At 41.6% G+C, this 22,004-nt stretch overlaps 1 protein-coding gene across 13 annotated transcripts in view; it reads right to left on the bottom strand.

Moving 5' to 3' along the window:
• The window catches only part of DLGAP1 (DLG associated protein 1), a 905,535-nt gene that overhangs the window by 18,096 nt on the left and 865,435 nt on the right, over window positions 1–22,004 (bottom strand). For all 13 annotated transcript variants that reach the window (XM_032421264.1, XM_032421262.1, XM_032421263.1 and 10 more), the window contains one exon: window positions 9,766–10,187. In XM_032421264.1, coding sequence (XP_032277155.1) covers window positions 9,766–10,187 — 422 coding nt within the window. The remainder of the gene's footprint in view (window positions 1–9,765; window positions 10,188–22,004) is intronic.

The raw sequence follows: 22,004 nt of genomic DNA on the forward strand, positions 1-22,004 counted from the left end.
CCTTTCTACGTTCATTCCTCCCATCTACCTGTGTCGTTGGCCTGATTCCCTCCTAGCTGCTCTGAGAATGTGCTCTCTAAGTCTGTTCCTGTCTCTGCAATCTCTGCCTCTCTGTGCTGTAACACTATCGGGGATGCCTGTGAGCATCCTCCCATCTCTCCCATTCTGAGGGAGGGGGGAACTCCTCCCCAATCTCAAGGTCCCCTCCAGCTAATATAAAATTCCTCTTCTTCCTTGTCCTGGGCTGCACTGTGTCTTCCCCAAATTCAAATGCTGAAGTCCTACCCCCAATACCTTAGAATCTGACTGTATTTGGAGATAGGGCCTCTGCTTAGGGTAATTAAGTTAAAAAGAGGTCATTAGTGGGGGTCCTAATGCAATGTAACTGGTGTCCTTACAAGAAGAGATCAGAACACAGAGGTTAGACCAGTTGCCAGCCAAGGAGAGAGGCTTCGGGAGAAACCAGCACCTTGATTTCAGACTTCCAGCCTCCCAAACTGAAAATACCATTCTGTTGTTCAGGCCAGCAGTGTGTGGTACTTTGTTATGGCAGGCATGGTGGAGTCATACCTTCCTGAGAATGCTCTCGAAAGGATGGAACACCTCTGCTCCTCTACTTCCTCAGCCACCATTTTTCTCCCCACCCTCTGCCGCCTGGCCTCTCCTCACCCTCCTTCCCCTGCCAGATAGCTCTGCATTTGGCACCAAGGCCCCCCACACACAGTCTCGGGCTCTGATCCTGCATTCCTTGTTCCTTAGGGCTGTCTCTCTTCACTTCGTAAATGCTGAACACAAAATTCAGTCCGGAGTGCACTTCCTGTCTCCCCCTGAATGTGCTCATCACTCTCCCGGTTTCAGCTATTTTGGAAATTTGTTTATGTTTCCCAAATTTGTAACTCCAGCGTATATCAACCCCTCAAGCTTCAGTGTTGCATAGCTAAGCAGCCACCTGACACCTCTTGTCTCCCCAAATCATATTTCCCTTAGGATTCCCTAGTTGATTACCATTAGGGCGACAAGGCTTCATCACCCCATCCACAGTGTGGCTGTTCTCCCTCCCTTGCCAATCCTGGAGGTTTGGTTTTAGTAGGGGGACTAGAGGGTCTTTTTATCTCATATAATTTCCATGCTTAAGACTTTTCCATGGCTCCCTATCATCCATGGGGTAAGCGGGGAACTCTCTTCAATGGCTTGCAGGCCAAGGCCCACCTGTTCAGCTTTACCTCTGCCCCTCCCTCAGTGCTCTGGGTCCCCAGCTGCCCAAACCTAAAAGCTGTCTCTCTTCTCAGTGCCTTTGCTCAGGCTAAACACCAAGCTAGGGATGCCTCCTGCATCCATGCCTCCACTAGCCCATCCCCCACCCCCATGCTCAGATGTACCTCCTCCAGAAAGCCCTGTCTCCTTTCCCCTCTCCCTCCCCATTGCTCCTCAAATTCCCTATGCATAGAGCTGTCTCTGCCCTTTCCACACTCTTTCCAGCGTGATCTATTTATCTGTCTGACTTTCTAACCAGACCTCAAGCCCTTCAATGGCACACACTGTGCCCATGTAATTCCTGGTATCTTGTTGAAGGAATAAGTTTTGAAACTAACCAACGGACTCATCTACAAAGTTTATGTTAACCAGAAAAATAAATTAGCCACAGCATTCCAGGCCTTATGCATTCTGATCCTTTAAGGTTTTACCATGCCTAGCATCACTTTTTAAGTTACAGACCTGACTAATTAATTAGCTAATATAGTCTTAGCTGGGCTATGATTCCTTTTGGGTTTCTGTTTATAATACTATTTGGGCTGATTTAGGCTGACTTCTTTTTACTCACCTGGCTCCCCCCTCCCCCCCCCCCCATTGTATAGGATAAGAGGGAAGGGAAAAAAAAGGAGAAGGAAAAGGAATTTTTAAAAAATCCACCCACTTACTTTAAATTCATGTGGATTTGCCACACCAAATCTGTGTGATTTCAAGTTGGGATTATTCATGTAGAGACATTCTTATTTACAAGTGTGTCCTCATGGAAAAGAATTTCTCCAACCAATTGCCCAGCTGCTCCTCAAACACATTTGTGATCCAGACCTACTGTCAACAAAGGGTCTCCATAGAAAACATGGATCTGTTTTATTCCTGGCTGGCAGTGCTTGCTCTGCATTTTACAAGAGTGAATTTTTTTTTGGAGCCCAAACTCAGTGGTTAACGAATAGAGAATAAATTCTCAAGTAGAAATTAGCCCATAGGCTAAAAGCTTCCACAGGGTTAAAACACGGGGGGAAATATTGCTTTGTTTGTAAAGAGCAAGTTTTCAAAAGCTCAGCTAATTGAATTTTTTCTCCCAGTCCATACTCAAGGAGTCTTACTCATAAAAGATGGTTATGCTTCAATCCATATCTCAATTTACACGAGCTATGAAATAATAACATCATACACATCACATAGAAAAATACAGTTCTTGAGCCTTTGAAAGCTGAAGGACATGAAATTAGTTAACATTTCCCTTGGTAATCCAGAAGAAAATAACTGAATACAGTGTTTGAAATCCATGCAATTATATTCCACATAAATAGTTACTGTTGGAGAAAACCATCGGAGATCTTCCCCCGATCCTGCCCCAGTCCCCCTCTGCAATCTCTGCCTGTCTGCAGCGCAGAGGGAGTCTGGAATATGGCACACCACCACCCTGGACAACAGGAGAGCCATTGCTGGCCTGGCCTTCACTTTGCCACATTCTCCACCTCTCCATGCCTCTGCACCCTCCTCAGCCTCGAGACCACTCCCATTGAAACACACCCACAAAAGGATGCTCTGTGATGTCCTTCTGGCATCAAAACCTTCCTCTTTGTGCCCAGCGCCATGCAGAGCAAAGTAAACTGAGCATTCCAGAAGGTTAAACATAAGACACATTATACACGATTTCCTTTTCATTACTGCCACTTCCTCTGTGGTTACTAATTTCAGGTTGGCCAGACCTTAAAAAAGAGACTATGCAGTGCGCGTAAGCGCATGCATGAGGGCTGGGGCAGGGAGGGAATTTTTTTTTTTTTTAAAGATTTTATTTATTTATTTGAGAGAGAGTGAGTGAGAGCATGAGAGTGGGGAGGGTCAGGGGGGAAGCAGACACCCCACGGAGCGGGGAGCCCGATGCGGGGCTCAATTCCGGGACTCAGGGATCATGACCTGAGCCGAAGGCAGATGCCCAACCAACTGAGCCACCCAGGTGCCCCAGGGAGGGAATTTTGAAGGTCACTTCAAAAGTAAGATGAGAATAAAACAGAAAGGAACTAGGATGCACCCACCTCGCCCTGCTTAGAAATACACAAGGCTTGAGGCAGATGAAATCAGAGGGAGAGCTCCTTTGCTTGCCACCCACAGGCTGCAGGGACACGCCACAGGCAACACTTGGCAGAGTAACCCTGGTGATCTCACCGACAGACAGTCATAATGATGACTGTGCACAGCTTCCGTAACTTAACCTGAAACTAGGCAAACCCCATTGCAGGTTTCATTACCAGCCCCACATTTGCTGCCAAGGCTCACAAGCCTTCTGGGGGACCCAAGGCCAAGTTTCACTAACTTGGATGCTATTACCAGGCAAAATTAAAGTGGAATTAATCTGCCTCCTGCACATGCTCTAGGTTTATCAGTTCATTTCAGATAAAGCCTGAAAATTCCGCATATGAGTTGTCCACAATTCAGGAGGCAAAGATAGATTTCCGAGCACAATCGACCAGTATTTCATCCTAGGGCCACTGAAACCTGAGCCTCTGTTTTTCACCCGCATTGCTAGACTGCATTCCTAGTTAGGAGCATTTGGTTCCATCTGGCCGTTTCATTCCCGGTCAGATAATACCAGACGTATCTATGTAACATACAAGCCACCGTCAAATAGCACTGAGCCATCTCCCCCAGACAGCTGTTTCACACAAGGGCTTCATTGTCTGAGGAAAGCTTGTATCATTTTACTTCAGGTGCTGGGGGAACAAGCATTCTGTCAGCTGCCAGGGCTTGGAGGAAACCTCACTCACTGCAGGTTTTCATTATTTGGTTACCAAGCCAAAACCCTACTATGGACTGTTCAGGATGAACATTTAAAACAAGAACTGAAGCCCTTGCCCTGCTTTTATTTTATCAGGGCACATAATAGCTCCACACACCCAAAGAATGTATGGTTACACTTTGCAAAGATCATCCGACGTTACCAGGCGACTACAAATGCCCCTTCTTCTGCCCCTTGTCATGCACATTTAACAGCTTCAGGTAAACCAGGAAAGTGTTTTCCAGTCCCGGAAGGCCAAAAACAGCGTCCCCAGGAAGCAGCTGTCAGAGTCAGGGCAATGGCATCATAAAATAATTGGTAACTGAATAATTATTTAAAATTGGATGGCTCCTTTCATTTTTAACGCTCTAGTCAAGAAAGATGACTGCAACCGCCCCACACCTAAATCTGGACCTCATGCTGCCATTGAGCGAATAGGTTGTGCTCCTAGCTTCTTTTTTATCCTCCACCAGCACAGAGTATTTCAAATTCAGGAAGATAGTGAATGAAATATCTTCTTATAAGCGCGATGAATCACTATGAACATGATGATAGAGTGTTTGCTCCACTACTTTCAGCTGCTGCAGACTTTTTTTTTGCGGGGGCAGGATTTTTCGTGTGTGGTAAAATATACATCAGATCTACCATTTCAACCAGGTTGAAGTGCACAGTTCAGAGGCATTAAGTGCATTCGCCAAACATTTTTGAATATTTAAGAACTGGATAATTCTGGGCGCCTGGGTGGCTTAGTCGTTAAGCGTCTGCCTTCGGCTCAGGTCATGATCCCAGGGTCCTGGGATCGAGCCCCGCATCAGGCTCCCCGCTCTGTGGGAAGCCCGCTTCTCCCTCTCCCACTCCCCCTGCTTGTGTTCCTGCTCTCGCTATGTCTCTCTCTGTCAAATAAATAAATAAAATCTTTAAAAAAAAAAAAAGAACTGGGATAATTCTGGTGCTCCCCCCAAAATAAATTAAGCAAATATGATCAGACTCTTCCTTTCTCGGGGTGCCTGGGTGGCTCAGTCAGTTAAACATCTGCCTTCAGCTCAGGTCATGATCCCAGGGTCCTGGGATCGAGTCCTGCATCGGACTCCCTGCTTGGCGGGGAGTCTGTTTCTCCCTCTCCTTCTCACCCTCCACCCTGCTCGTGCTCTCTCTTGCTTGCTCTCTCTTAAATAAATAAATAAAATCTTAAAAAAAAAAAATCTTCCTTTCTCTTACTCTAAACTACTTCTCCCTCCATGATGATTTTGAAGACTACGTCTCCTGGGAGGGATCTATCAAGGTGTCACCTACATCATATACCTTGAATGTACCCCCTTGTATGGGACCCAAAAACACGTAAGGTGGCTGGCCAAGAGATAGATGTATCCGGGCTCGACTCATTTGTCAAAGCTATTTTTCTGGGTGTACACAAATTTTCTTTTTTTAAAGCTGGTTACTCCGACATTGGCTGTGACTACCAGACAGGATTGGCCTCCCTTCCTCCTTTTTTTTATTATAAAAAAGAAAAGGCTAAATTAGAGAATGAGTAAAACAAAGGCCCTCTACAGCTCCAGGCCCAGTTATCAGAACAGAATTGTGGTTGCCAAGGAGCCAGGGACAGATATGTATGGAGGGCTTTAGAGGACAGCACCAAGTGACACACAGAGTATTATTATCTTGTCAACTGTTATTCATGTTGTATCTGTTCCATCAGACACTTCTGTGTTCTGTGACCTTGGACAAGATACTGCCAGAGAGCTGTTTTGAGGGCAAATAAAACACCTGTCAAAGTCTCCAGCCCACTGCCAGGGGTATTGTAAGGACAAGATGAATATTCTCTCATGTGCTTCTAGTGTCCCTTCTTCCCATGGAGGGTGGCTACAGCTCTCTGGTCAGACACTCACTGATTCGAGTTTGCCTCATTTGAAATTGGCAACTCTTTGCCCTGGGAAGTTTGGCCTGGGAAGTTATCTCTGTGCTATTTAGAATTCTGGAATGCTGGTAGATTGAAGCTCTTGGGGATGAAGGATAAAGCTTTCAAGTGCTTGTCAAATGGAATCGTGTCCCAAGAGTTGGATGGGACATAGAGGGTTCATCTGGATTATTTGGCTGACCAACACAGAAGTCCTTTCTACCATTTCTGTGGCAGGTGCTCATCTCTCTCTGTCAGATCCTTGCTTCTATCAGAAGAGCTCATCACCTCACCAGGGAAGCTCCCTTCCTACTTTTGGCAAAAACAACTGCTAGCTACTCATTGAGTATTCTGTTACTCTCTGAGGAGGAAAGATTTTGCAAGATAAAATACTTTTGTAAAATAGAATTTCCAAAATATTTCCAGGACTCAAATATATATTCACTGATCCCCTACTATGTACCAGGAACCATCAGAGGGGTGGTGGATATAAAGATGAATGGGATAAGAATAATTTCTGTCCACAGAGAGCTCATTTTTCGGTGGAGGAGAAAGATACATAGACTACTATAAAATCGTGTTGGAAATAGCTGCGAGACAACTCTACAGGCCATTATGGAATCACCAGGGAGACACACCCAATTCAGCCTGAGGGGAGGCATTCCGCAGGCTTCCAGAAGGTGAGGCCCACGCTGAGACTTGAAGGAAGAGTCATATTTTCTAGGCTAGATGGGCTTATATGAATAGATGTTACTAATTTGAATCAGCTTTGTACATTTAAAAAAGCATAGATAAAGGGCATTTACACCTAAACTTTGTGTTAGCTGTTTGATCTACAGCTATAAAATTATATTTGAAAAAATTAATGATTTGGAGTTTTCACCACAGACCATTGGCTTTAAAACTGTATTCTAGAAACCCTAGGATCTTTTTGAGGCCAGGGGAGGGAATTGGGGGGTTGTTAGGGACTTTGGTCCAAGGGGCAGTAGAGCCTGAGCAGACAGAACTCAGACCATCACCAAGACAGCTTCACCGTTCTTTCTGTTATATTTATTGGTGTTGTGTGTAATTATTTTTAATTAGAAAAGAGGGTTCTGATATTAAAATATGTTTCAAACTACAAAGGAAGACCAATGCCCCAATGAAGCAGGTTTCATTGCATACTTGCCATCTAAGACTGATTTACTCAGTTCAGTACTTTTAAAGCAAAGTACTAAAAAATACTCCCACCCCTAGTTATCGCTGCCTGTTCTGCAACCATGATCACTGCACCTCCCCCTGCAGGCAGCAACCTGGTAAAATAAAGTGGTAGATCTGAGAAAATGTACCACTACTCTGAAGAAAATGTCCTTCAGGGGTATAGCTTATTAATGGTGGAAACTTCATGTACAAAGGCAGCAATTATTATTCTTTAGAACAAATCTTGTTATAGCAAAATACCTTCATATGGGATAGATTTGTTAAGTCCTCTTCATAAATCAATATTTTAAGTAACATGTGAAGTAAAATTCTATAACAGTGAATGAATGCGTTGCTCCTTCATGTTCATTACCTCGAGACTTTTCCAATACTGTACATTTCTAAATACAAAAATGCTTCTCTTCCATCCCAAACACAAGATGAGAACCTGGTTTTCTGACAAAATTTTCACCTTTCAAATACATGTGTTTGTGTCAAAACACATTAACTTGTTTTCATAGCTCCTTTAGCATCACATAAGATTTTCCTAAATTGTTATACAATGACTATCCTCATGCATCATTATAAAGCTGGGTTGAGAGAAGTAGATACAGTCTTAGATGGGAAAAAAAAAAAAAACAGATTAAAAGAAAACAGATGAGCAGCTTTCCTGGATCCTATTGGAAGTCAACCAGGAAACTAGAATGAGTCCTGAATCAATGAGTTGAAGGCATTGAAATCTGAAAATTAGCTTGTTCTGTTGAGCAGTGCACCAGAGGCTGTTGCTCCTTAGACACTAGCATTTTTCCTAGGAAAATCTAATAAGTTTTGGGTATACCCACAAGGGGAAAGGAGAATAAGAAGATGCAACTGCTAAGACTTCTTACTGAAAATTACCCCATCCATTGCTGCTGGGTGGTGCCTCCTTCACCTGTCACCAGGGCAAAAAGCTAATTCTGCTTGTGGATCAACACTCAGGTGAACTTGCAGAGGCACCAACTGTTAGGGGCAAGTGTCAAGGAGATTTACTTTTCCACTGCTAAGTTGTTTGCATTTATAACATGAAAGGACAAAAGGAACATTACAGAAACCTACTTATGGATTTTCTGACCTGTTCATAAAGACAACACATAAGCTAGTTAGCCAGTGGATAGGGTTCAGGCAGGAGGAATGAATGCACAGAAGAGCTGAGAACAAGACACAGCAAGGAAATCCCACAACCTGCTAATTGTTATTTTCCAGACTCAGTTTTCATAAAAAATACTTCCTTTATGGAAAACTCACTGGCCCTTGACATAATTAGTTTGTTTCATTTAGTAAGTCTATTTAACATGATTTAACGTAGGCTCAGGGTGTAATTACTAAGAAATTATTGATATTTTTATTAGGGATGATAATATATGATGATTATATTAAAAAAATCCTTATCAGTGGATACATAGTAAAGTGCCATGATGCATGCCTTGGACTTTAAGATAATCTGGCAAAAACGACAAGTGGGGGAAGATAAGAAAAGGAGACTGGCCCATTGTGTTGGGCGATGGGTACATGGGGGTTCATTGTACTAAACTCTATACTTTTGTGCATGTTTTAAATTTTTTACGAGAAAAAGTTAAATGATTTTAAAAATAGGCCCCCAAAGTCACATCATGACAATACTCTTGTAGGTGGTTCCCATGCAAAAATTAAGACAGGCTTAAATGCCTACCCCTAAATGCCTAAATTTCTTTGATTCAAAAATATCATCAGTTGGAAGATCCACCACTCACTTAATAATAGTTTTTCAGAGGAAAACAAACACACAGCATTAAAATACACACTGATTATAAACTATATCCCAATTTCAGAATTGTTGAGAATGTGGAAAACATGCCTCAGAATTGAGGTAACCTGGTCATTTTGTTGTCAATTATTCACTTTTTTTTTTTTTTTAAGTAAGCTCTATGCCCAACGTGGGGCTTGAACTCATGACCCTGAGATCAAGACTCCCACCCTCTACCAACTGAGCCAGCCAACCAGCCAGCCAGCTACCTATTGTTGTCAATTGTTAATAGGAATGATTGTGTTAAAAAGCAAAGTTTGAAAATAATGGTGTGCAAGGCCTCCGTTATTTATCTTACTTATTCATCATATTTTATCACTTATTTCAACCCCGCTAAGTTGAAATTTGTGTTAGTTCATTTAGTGGCTGAAGGTTTGCCTCCCTGAATCCCATGAGAGAAAGTACACGCTAAACGGGTTTATGAATGTTAATAAGCATGGTCTCTACTGGCCTATGCATTATTGGCCTTGTTCTAATACGTGGACCGATGCATTGGGCATTTAATTCCCTGAGAATCAGCGCCCCTTCAGAAATTTCTCGGGAAAGAGGAACCGGTGTAGAAACTGGAGGCCACCCCCACGTTGGGCTTGATCCTTTTCAGAGAAGAAAGGATCTAGAGCTAGCTAAGGCTCTGCCCAGTGGTTTTCTTTCTACTGGGCAGCGCGGGGGCCGGCTGGACTCGCGGCCGGAACCGCCCCGCCGTCCCACACGTCGCGGCGGGGGTGTGGAACCGCAGCTAGACAAGCGAACCAGGCAGGGAAAGAACCACGACGTCCACAGACGCCGCGTCAGCCCGGCCCGGAAGCGCCGGGTGCGCAGGCGTGCACAGCGGCCATTACTTACTGTCTTCCGGCAGGTTGTTTTCCCGCTCTTCTCTCTCCATCTGCTGGCACCACCCTTCCATGCGGTCCCGCTCTGCCTGGAGAAGCTTCAGAAACCAGTGGCCGTCCCGGTGGCACACTGACCTTTGGACGGCCTCCAGGGGGTCTTCAGTGATCGAGTCAATCCAGGGATCCGGGGGAGGCAGAATCGAAGGGTCAAAATCCGCATCAAAGTCGTCGTCGGCAGCGCAGGCGTGGTAGTGGTTTCCTGAGCCCTGAATGCTGACCGTGGAGGTGCTGGCGTCCCGGGAGAACTGTCTGGCCATTGGGCCAGGGCACGAATTGTCCTCTATAGACTCCAGAGAGTTTTCCAGATTATCGTGGAAGTCCAGGTCGGCCTGTACTGCTGTCGTCACACTGTTGGATCTAGTGAACCTGCGGAAGCTTGGAGGAATAGAGAAAGGAGAGTTAGTTCAAGGCTCTTTCTCGATGCAAAAGCATTTCTACTTTTCCTGGTGAGTGTGACCATAGGAGGCCTCATCCTTTCAGTCTGGGGAGGTAGGCCCCTGATGCAAACATATCAGTTGCCGTAGCTCTAATATACAGAATCACAGACCTCTCGTTTTTGTTCAATACCATATTAAAGCGTATCTAGTGACATTTTAGAAGCAGAACAATGTGTACAGCTATCGAAGCCAGTGTAATGTCCCATGTTCAACTTCCTCCTCAAGTCTGGGGTGGCTTGAATTCTGGTAGTCAGGTTGCTGAGAAGTGAGGAAACAATTCAGTTCTATCTTTGTCTGCATCATTTGCTTAGAAGTCGGGGAGACAAAACCAACCCAACCTAGCCCAAGCCTCTTGTGAATCCTGCATAATTACATTTTTTTTCCAGGAACAGTTCTTACAAGGTAAGACTTTATGAAAACAAACTAAAACGTCATGAGGTTCCTCTTAAAATTAAAACTCCGTGCCTTGGTAAGGATTCACCTGTTTCTTTATCGAATAGGTCATTGTTATCATTTGGGGCAAAGCCTCTGGGGCAAAACAGTTCACAGTTCTAGAGTTCTCTGGTACCATTCTCCTCTGCACCTTTAATTTCCCTTCCCACAGTCCTTGCACCAAGATGATAAAAGACAATTTGTTCACAGATTCAATCTGAGCATTTTATAAGGATATTCATGTAATCGATGTCTCTCAACCAGATGGCTCTATACATCTCTGGTTGACCCCTACAATGAAGGTCAGAGGGGTGGGGAAGAACAGAGGAGCAGTGAATTCTTTCTCAGGCAAGGGGCAAGGGAAAGGTGTGGGCCTGAAGTAATTTAAAACTCAAACAAAACTTCATTGGCTCCTACAGCAGGCAAGTGACAATGACAGAGAATATAAGTCCACTGAAGGAGGCATCATGTGCCTGTTACCCTACTCTGTACTTTTTTTTTTTAAAGGTAACTAACTTCCTGATCTAATATTTTCTTTATTTTTCCTTGTGAAAAAATATACATGACGTAAAATGTACTATTTTAACCATATTTCTAAGTGTACGGTTCAGTGGCATTAAGTACATTCACAGGGTTGTGCAACTACTACCACCATCCATGTCCAGAACTTTCTCATCTTTCTCAGTTGAAACTCTGTACCCATTCAACAGTTCCCCAGTGTCCCAGCTTGTGGCAACCACCACTCTACTTTCTGTCTCTATGGAATTTGACTTCTCTAGGTCTCTCATAGAAGTGGCATCATACAGTATTTGTCCTTTTATGATCGGCTTATGTCACCTAGTATAATGTCTTTAAGCTTCTTCCGTGTTGCAGCATGTGTCAGAATTTCCTTCCTTTTTAAGGCTGAATAATACTCCATTTTATGTATATACCACATTTGGTTTATCCGTTCGTCTGTAGATGGACACTTGGGTTGCTTCCACCTTTTGGCTATTTGAATAATGCTTCTTTGGACATGGGTGTACAAATATCTCGTTGAGACCCTATCTTCCATTCTTTTGGGTAGAAATGCTGAAGAGAAATTACTCTATCATATGGTAATTCTATTTTTCATTTTTTGAGGATCTACCATACTGTTTTCCATACTGGCTATTACCATTTTACATTCTCATCTGCAATGCACAAGTGTTCCAATTTTTCCACATCCTTACCAACACTTATTTTTTGACTTTTTGATAGTAGACATCCTAACGGGTATGAGGTGGTACATTTTCTTTACTGGCTCATGATCATGCCATGTTAAGTTGGTTGATTTGCCAGTTGATTTTCAATTGCTGTTTCTTATTCAATGGTGCCAGTCTTCCAGGACTGTGCGCTAAACAATGTCAATATAACATTTAATAAACCAGATTATGTCTTTTTTCTTCATTTTCCTGGAACACTTATTAAAGCCAATTAATATTAATACTTTGGTCCATGGAAAAGAAAAAGTGACCAGAACAATACAGGTAAGTTGTTATTTGTAAGACTGTAGAAAGACTAGAAGTTACAAAAAGATGAGAGTAGAATCATCACAATAAATCCGTTTTTTTTCCCTAGAAAATAAATGTCAAGAAAAAAGGTGGCTGCATTGTTGATCTCAAGATAATCAAATATAGTATGATTCATTTTATGAAGATAGACCGGCCAAAAAAAGCTGGCCCATCTCATCCTTTGCTGTTTTCAAGAAATTACTTCTGTTGAGGGTATTTTACCTGGTCATTTTATAAGTTCTTTAACTCTAGAATGGGCCATACAAAAAAAAAAAAAAAAAAAGAATCACATAGTGTGAAAGTCTGAAAACCATGTTACAGGTATCTTATACTAGAGCAAAAGGAAGAACAGTTTTGCTAATGTGATTCTTCCAATAGCCACTTAATTCTTGGCTGCAGTAGGCCTTTCCTGCATTCTTCTTATTCATCCCTCCCCCGCCCACCCAAATGTTAAATGTCATCTCCTGAAGCTCAGCTTTCTTTCCGGACACATATGTGTGAGTTGGATGACTCTCCCTGCAACAGTTGACATTAACACAAAATCTCAACTATGAAAACACTAGGCTTCACTCTCCAAGATCCTGTATTGCCAGGGGCACTACATTTTCCAGACTTAAAGGAGTGCCTTATTGTTTTCAATCGCAGCAAACTTGCCAGAGATAGAGTCTGTTCCACATACAAAACAGAGTGACCTCTCCTGGGCCTCTGTTTTTACCTATACAAAACTGTACCACCAGCATTCCTGACAGAGGGCTCCTGGCTATGAATCTTGTAAAGTATCCACCTTCTTAAGAAAAATTACTTGGCAGTAGATTAATAGAAGTTTGCAGTTTAGTCACCCAGAAAGAAATAAAAGTTAAGTAAAATTAAAAAGGTTTGGGATTAAAAGCGGTGCCTTTGAACTCAGGCAGCCCTGTCCAGGCTGCACTGTTTCTCTCAATTAAGTTCCTTAAGCAAGTGCTTTCTTCCACCCAGAGCTTTCAAAGAATGTTCTGCTCTACAAAACGTTTCATGTCTTTCAAGTGCAAAGTTCCCTCTGAGTGAAGAGTACAATCAAGTTGTTATTGCTGTTTTAAAACTCTGATAGGAACACAAAAGGAGTCATTGGATTAATTTCTGTATTTTTGAAAAGAATAGATCAGTTGCTGGTAGATGGTATAAACCTCTAAGCTGAATCCAGTGGCTTACCATTTCCAAACCCACAATCCCCAGACTTGAAGCTTCTTCGGTACTTCATGCCCTGAAGGCACAATGTGTAATAATTACAACTTCTGAAAAGGACTGGCCAATATTCTGGCCTAAGGAGCAGAAAACCATGAAACCAAAGACTGGATCAACCAGTATGGGACACAATACCTGTCTGTTTTGAACAGCAAGAGGAAAGTCACTTGGTTGCATTCACCTCTGCTATTGCTTTGTGCCCCTCCTTTTTTTTTTTTAAATTTTTTAAATTTTTAAATTTTTAAAGATTTTTTTCTTTATTTGACAGAGAGAGAGACACGGCGAGAGAGGGAATACAAGCAGCGGGGAGTGGGAGCTGGAGAAGCAGGCTTCCTGCCGAGCAGGGAGCCCGATGCAGGGCTTGATTCCAGGACCCTGGGATCATGACTTGAGCCGAAGGCAGACGCTTAACGACTGAGCCACCCAGGCGCCCCCCCCCTTTTTTTTAATTTTTATTTTACGTAGGCTCCTTGCCCAACGTGGGGCTTGAACTCACAGCCCTGAGATCAAGAGTTGCATGCTCTACCAACTGAGCCAGCCAGGCACCCCACGTGCCCCTTCTGTGAAACAAGTTCATATGTGTAATTAGAGGGTTTTCTGCCCCCCTCACCCACCCCGCCGCGACTTTTCTGTACAGCGGGTTACAAATCAACACATAGATGGTATATCACAGAGGCCCTTCTCGTTCCCCCTGTTTGATGGGGCTGCATTTAAACAAAGTTTAATGAGCAAAATGAGCAAAAAACCAAAGTGCAGTCAGTATCTGTAGAACGTCCATGCTTTGGCCTCGTAAGTCGTTCAGCTGTGTGAGACCCAAGGCATAAATTTATCTTGAGGAGATGAACTCAGTCATTCTGTTACTGAACCCTCTGGCCCCTGGTTATCTTCTTCATCCCTCTTATTCACATAATGGTTGCGTTTCAGGGCTAACTCTCGTTTCAAAGGGAGAAACACTAGTTCTGTGCTGTGCTTGCTTTCTTCGTAGGAGGCTTTAGACATTCTTCACTAAGCCTGCTGTCAAGGCTGAATAGATGTGGGATCTGAAAATGCTACTCTTCAAAAGTGCAACCATCTGGGTATTTTGTGAAATGGCACCCTTTAACTGATGCAAAAACCCAAGACGTCTCATTATATAAAAGGTAGATCAAAAGCAAGGTGTGGGGGTGAGAGGAGATTGAGATCCAGAATTAAAACTTTCTAAAAAAGAGATTCTCTCGTTCTTGTCAGATCAGCTTCGCAGTTAGAATAGTGAACGGAGGAACCCAGGCAGGATGCAACCCTGGTCACAAATGCAGGCGGAAGCGGCTCTCCTGCTCCCCATTCCGATGTGGTCAGCACTGTCCTTGAGACAGATTGTAAAACGACCTCCAAACAAGCGTCCACTCATTATTCAAAAGCCACCACATTCATCGCTCTTTTACCTGACTGTCTCTTTAAGCAAAGGAAAATAGAATACGTTTTCTCCATAACGACTCTGTCCCAAGTAATTGTAATGCAACTGCCAATTAAAGAAAGGGAAAGAACAGGGGGGCCTGGGTGGCTCAGTCGTTAAGCGTCTGCCTTTGGCTCAGGTCATGATTCCAGCGTCCTGGGATCGAGCCCCGCATCGGGCTCCCTGCTCGGCGGAAGCCTGCTTCTCCCTCTCCCATTCCTCCTGCTTGTGTTCCTTCTCTTGCTTTGTCTCTGTCAAATAAATAAATAAAATCTTTTTTTAAAAAAAAGGAAGGAACATTGATGACAGGGGGCTTGTTATTGCTGGATCTCTTCAGAGAGGGCCCAGCACTTGGCCAGCCTCCTTCAGGCCCCCTGGGCAGGTGCTAGTATCCTTGATGGGCTATCACTATAGGAACCTTGGTTAGGAGTCTCAACAAAACATCCTCGAACTGACTGCGCCCCAGCAACTGGAGCCTTAGGTCACTCCTTGCCTGTTGACCCCAGGTAACTAACAAAAGCCTGAGAGGTCTCACCCATTATTTGTTTTTATTGTCTTATTTTGGGGTCATATGGAGGCCATAGGCTTGTGAGTCGGAGGATCATTTTTCTTTTGCAAACTAAGTTATCTGTAAAACACATGTGAAAAGAAAGAAAGAAAAAGAGAGGGAGGGAGAGAAGCCAGAAAGACAGAAGGAAGGAGGGAAAGAAAGTGGGAGGGAGAGTATGGAGGGAGGGAGGGGGACAGAGAGAAGAAAAAAGGAGGGAAAGAAGAAAAGAAGGAAGGGAGGAAGGAAAGGAGGAAAAAATGTATGAGGCATATCAGGAATTATGCCAAGTTTCAGGCTTTTACAATTTGAAATGCATGAATGCCACACCTTTAAAACTCAGGTATATTGTAAGGACTATTTGGCTAGGTCATGGTATTGTTAACTTGGCAGAGAAAAGAAGTTATTTGCCAAATGTAATACTGAGGGTGGGTCCTAGGCTATGCAGTACTCCAAGGAAGCTGTGAGGAGTGGGAATTGATCCAAAGCTTCCAGGTTGGCAAAGGAGAGATGTTTTTGACTGCCAACGGTCTTTCTAAGTCTGTGCTCCCTGAACTGGCTGACAGAAGATACCTCAATCTGGGCTTCTTGTTTTCACATCCTGCTTAGTTGAAAAGGCACAACCCAAATGTTTATGTATTTAAGTCATTTATGATCAAAAGAGATCTTTTATAGTAGTTGATGTTATGCTAAAAGAGAAGACAATGCTAGCTTTGCACATGCTTGTTATACCCAGTTATGAAGCCCTGAGCTTTAATGTGTGAAGCAAGGAAAATTTTTAAAACTTAGAATTTTTTTGGAAATAGAGGTAATGTTGGTGAAAAAACAAGAGTCTAATTATCCTTATTCACTGAGGCATTTGTTTCTGAAATGGGGAGCAACTTTGATAATAGCTTCAGCACCTGTGACTCAGTGTGTGTGTTCACAGACCTGCTGAAATGGCAGGTGTCATTCACAACCACATTTCGACGCTAACATTTTTTCCCCTTAGCATTAGAAGTGTCCTGACACTTTAGCATTTTGTACATTTCATAATGTACAAAAGGTATACCAGGAGAGAAGGTGATGGCCCCATCAAATGGACATAAGAAAGACAAGAGATGTTTATGCAAATCATCAAAATATCCATCCGCTCCCATTCTCATCCCGTAAATGAAATATAAATGGAAAGATCTTGGCTTTCCCTTTGCATACCCGCTCCTCCAAACACACAGATCTTGCTCTAGACATTCACTGTTACCCAGCTTCACCGATTTAATAAAGGAATGGCAGGCACGAGGGCGGTTGATGAGGAAAGAAAAGAGGTCACAAAGTTATTTACTACCCACTTATTCTAGGAAAAGGTTTCTCCTCTAATTCCCTGGATGCTGAAGGCAAATAGTCCTTGCAGTAACACTGACTTTCACCTGGATGATCTCTAAAGATCCCAGCCAGTTAAGAAGTAGTTTACAAAGACACAGATAAAAATATTAAGGGATGCCTGGCTGGCTTACTCAGTGGAGCATGCGACTCTTGATCTTGGGGTTGTAAGTTCGAGTCCCACGTTGGGTGTAGATATACTTAAAATCTTTTAGGGGCTCCTGGGTGGCTCAGTTGGTTAAGTGTCTGCCTTCGGCTTAAGTCACGATCCTAGGGTCCTGGGATGAAGCCCTGTGTCAGGGGGCTCCCTGCTCTGCCCCTCCCCCTGGCCCCCACTCATGCTCTCTCTCTCAAATAAATAAATAAAATCTTTTAAAAATAATAAAATAAAATCTTTCAGGGGCACCTGGGTGGCTCAGTCAGTTAAGCGTCTGACGCTTGATTTCGGCTCAGGTCATGATCGCAGAGTCCTGGGATCAAGCCCCTTGTCGGGGTCCCTGCTCAGCAGGGAGTCTGCCTGAGATTGTCTCTCTACCTCTGCCCCTTGCCCAATCCGCCCCCCCGCTCGCTCTCGCGTGTCCCCCCTCAAATAGATAAATCTTGTAAAAAAAATCTTAAAAAATTAATATACACACATCAGAAAAATAGCATTTTGGAATTTCCTTTCCAGAAAATTGCTGTTAGACCAGTAGTTTCTCTCTATGCAACCACTAAAGACAGATGTCAATTTGACAGTGTTAATAAATAAGCAAGAATATATAATTTCAAAGCCTCTACTCTCCCTAACGTTTTCATTTGTAAAGACTAAAGATGATTGCTTTATAAATGTTCCAAAATTTATCATAAATATTTACCCTTATAAAAGGTAGCTGAGTTACAAGAGGGACGGGTAGCCTGAACCTTTATCATAGACTTATCCACACTTCTCTCTTGTTTCTGAACTACAGATTAGGACAGCAACACAGCCACCTGGGAAATAGGACAATAAGCAGAAAGGCAAGACCCAGGAGATTAGGCCTGGACCTCAACAAAAAATCTCTATCTAGGTATCATGCTACTCTAAATTTGAGGAAACACTGCTGGAATGTTGAATCAGAGAACTTACATCTAAAAGAGGCTACTGATGTTAATTATATCCAACTCCCACATGGTAAAGACAGAAAGGTAAAGTTACTTTCAATTTGGATCTCATGACTGGAATATTTTTCCCCCAAGTCTTCAGTACGTTCCCATACATTCTGTGACTTTTGAGCCGGAGAGCAATGCTCAATAACAGGGCTCATCCCACTTGTAGGCCAAATAAAACCTATATGGATGATTTCTGCTTCTGGCCAAGATGGAGTAAGAGTGACTGAATTTATTCTTCTATTTGAAACAACTAAAAAAACCAGGCAAAATGTATGAAAAAAGTATTTTCAAGATACCTGACATCAGTCAATGAAGAACAGTGATCACTGAGATGTGGGAAACAAACAAGGTCTATGATTGCCCATGTTTACTGATTAGAGAAAGTTTCCAGGCAGCAGCCCAGGGAGTGGTCTCTGTGTGGTGCCAGCAGTCTTCCTGAGCTGATGAGACATTGCTGGGAGTCCCAGGAGGGCAATGCAGTGGGAGTTTGCAAGGCAGAGTGTGGAGGAAGAGAGAACTGCACAGAGAGAACCCATGGATCTACAGGGTCCTAGTAGAGTATTTATCAACATTCAGTGCACGGGGTAAGAAACCTACCCACAGCTGGGGTATCTTTGTTCCTCTTTGAAAAAAACACATCTTTAAAAAATAAAAGCAAAATAATGACTCTTGATATACAAAAGCAGAAAACCTTCATCATGAGCAGACATGTACTATAAGAAAGGTTAAAAGAAGTCTTTCAAGAGGAAGGAAAATGATGCTGGATGGAAATTTGGATCTACACAAAGAAATGAATAACACTGGAAATCATAACTTTGTGGATGAATAGGACTTTTTCCCTTTTATTTAAATCATTTAATTAATTAGTTTAAAATTTTATTTTTAAGTAATCTTTACACCTAACATGGAGCTCAAACTCAGGACCCCGAGATCAAGAGTCACTGACTGAGCCAGTCAGGTGCCCCTATTTAAATCATTTTAAAGATAATTGACTTTTAAAGCAAAAATAATAACACTATATTATGGATTTTACATGTAGAAGTAAAATGTTTGGTAACAATAGCACAAATCTGGGTAGTAGAGGAATGAAAACATACTATTGTAAGTTTCTTACATATGAAATGATCTAATTTCAATTGAAGGTATAATATAATTAAAGATATACATTATAATCCCTATAGCAACCATTAAAAATTCAATGAAGAGTTATAGCTAATAAGACAACAAAGGGAATAAAATAGAATCATAAAAAGATAATCCAAAGGAAGGTGGAAAAAATGAAAAATAGGACAAAGAAGAGATACAGTTAACAAATAAATACAAACTGGTAACTTAAACCCAAACACATCAACAATTCCATTAAATGTAAGAGGTCTAAGTATCCCAATTAAAAGGAAGAGGTTGTATGATTGGGTTAAAAAGCAAGACCCAACTATATGCTACCCATAAAAAAAACCACTTTAAATATAAAGACATAAATAATTTGAATGAAAAAGGCTACCTCATGCTAACACTAATGAAAAGAAAGTTCAAGAGCACCTGGCTAGCTGAGTTGGTAGAGCATGTGACTCTTGATCTTGGTGTCATGAGTTCAAGCCCCACGTTGGGCATAGAACTTACTTAAAAAAAAGAAAGAAAAGAAAGCTTAATTGGCTCTCTTAATATCAGACAAGGTAGATTTCATAACAAAAAATCTTAGGGAGAAAGAGGGATGTTTCATAATCAGAAAGGGGCCAATTCATGAAGAGGACATAGCAATCTTAGATGTTTGTGCACCTAATACAAGAGCTTCAAAATACACAAAGCAAAAAAAAAAAAAAAGCAAAAACAAAATACACAAAGCAGAAGTTGATAGAATAAGGAGAAATAGATAAATTCACAATTACAGTCAGAAGTTTCAACATTGCTTTCTCAATAATTGATAGAATATATAGACAGAAAATCAGAAGGTTATGGAGAAATTAAAAAACTAACCTGGCCTAATTGGCATTTATAGAACACTCCATTCGAAAATAGAAGAATATACATTTTTTTTTCCAGTGCACACAGATTATTTAGCAAGATAGACAGTATTTGGGCCACAGAACAAATCTCAATGAATTTTAAAGGATTCAAGACATAAAGTATGGTGTCTGGCCACAATGGAATTAAATAGAAATCAATAACTAAATGATATTTACCAAGTCCCAAAATATTTGTGAGCTAGATAACACATAGACTATGGGTTAAAGAAAAAAAGGAGATTAGGAAGTATTTTGAACTGAATGAAAATGAAAACACAATAATCAATTTGTGAGATGTAGTTAAAACAGTACTTAAAGGGACATTTATAGCATTAGACACCAATAGTACAGAAAAATAAAGGTCTCAATTCAATGTTCAACTGCTACTTTAAGAAATTAAAAAATAGAAGGGCAAATGCAATCTATGGTAAATAGAATAAAGGAAATGAAAAAGAGCAAAAAATCAATGAAATAGAAAACAGGAAAACAGAAATACCAGTGAAATCAAAGCTTTTTCTTTTAAAAAATTGATAAAAATAATCCTCTACCCAGGCTGATGAGGGAAAAAAAAGAAGACACACATTGCCAATATCAGAAATGAGAGAGGTGACATCACGACAGATTCTATAGCTATTAAAATTATATGAAAGTAATAATATGAACAACTTTATACAATAAATTGGATAACTTAGATGAAATAGACAAATTCCTTGAAAGACAAACTACCAAGGATCAACTAAGAAGAAATCAATGACTTAAATAGCCTTATATCTATTAAAGGATTGAATTTGTAGTAAATCTTTCCCACAAAGTAAACTCCAGATCCACACAGTTTTACTGGCTAATTCGATTAAATATCTAATGAAAAATTATAACAATGTCACACAAACACTTTTAGAAAATTGAGGAGGAAAAATACCTCCTAAGTCTTTCTATGAGGATAGCATTACTCTAACAACAGACAACAAAGACAATACAAGAAAACTACAGAACAATATTTCTCATGAATACAGATACAAATATTTTCAACCAAATATTAGCAAATCACATCCAAAAACTTTCTTTATGGATTATGCATGATGATGATATTGAGCTTATCCCAAGAATACGAAGTTGGGTTAACATTAAAAAATCAGTTAATGGGGTGCCTGGGTGGCTCAATCATTAAGTGTCTGCCTTGGGCTCAGGTCATGATACCAGGGTCCTGGGATTGAGCCCCACATTGAGCCCCACATCAGGCTCCCTGCTCCACGGGAGGCCTGCTTCTCCCTCTCCCACTCCCCCTGCTTGTGTTCCCTCTCTCGCTGTGTCTCTCTCTCTCTGTCAAATAAATAAATAAAATCTTTAAAAAAAAAATCAGTTAATGTCAGACAACTGAATAAATATCCACATGTAAAAGAATGAAGCTGGATCCTTACCTCACACCACATAGAAAGTTAGCTCAAAATAGGTCAAAAGCCTGAATTTAGGAGTTAAACCTATGTAATTCTTAGAGGAAAACATAGGGGGCAAATCTGCATTATTTGGCTTTGGCAAAGGTTTCTTAAATACGACATTGAAAGCATAAGTGATGAGAAAAACCAGACTTCATCAAAATTAAAAACTTTTGTGCATCAAGAAACATTATTAATAGAGTAAAAAGACAACCCAAAGAAGGGGAGAAAATATTTGTAAATCATATATCTGATAAGGGTCTGGTATCCAGAATATATAAAGAACACTTACAGCACTCAGCAATAAAAACAAACAACCTAATTTAAAAAATGGGCAAAAGTTGGGGCACCTGTGTGACTCGGTTAAGCGTCTCTTGATTTCAGCTAAGGTCATGATCTCAGGGTCATGAGATTGAGTCCTGCATCAGGCTCTGCACTCAGCATGGAGTCTGCTTGTCCCTCTCCCTCTGCTCCTACCCCTGGCTAACACGTGCATGCTCTCTCTCTCAAATAAATAACATCTTCCAAAAAAATAAAAAATAAATAAAAAATGGGCAAAAGACTTGAATAGATATATCTCCAAAGAGATAAACAAATGGCCAATAAACACATGAAAAGATAATCGACATTAGTAGTCATTAGGGAAATGCAAATTCAAGCCATAATGA

Source organism: Phoca vitulina, unplaced genomic scaffold, assembly GCF_004348235.1.
Source record: "Phoca vitulina isolate PV1807 unplaced genomic scaffold, GSC_HSeal_1.0 scaffold24, whole genome shotgun sequence".
Taxonomy (NCBI): domain Eukaryota; kingdom Metazoa; phylum Chordata; class Mammalia; order Carnivora; family Phocidae; genus Phoca; species Phoca vitulina.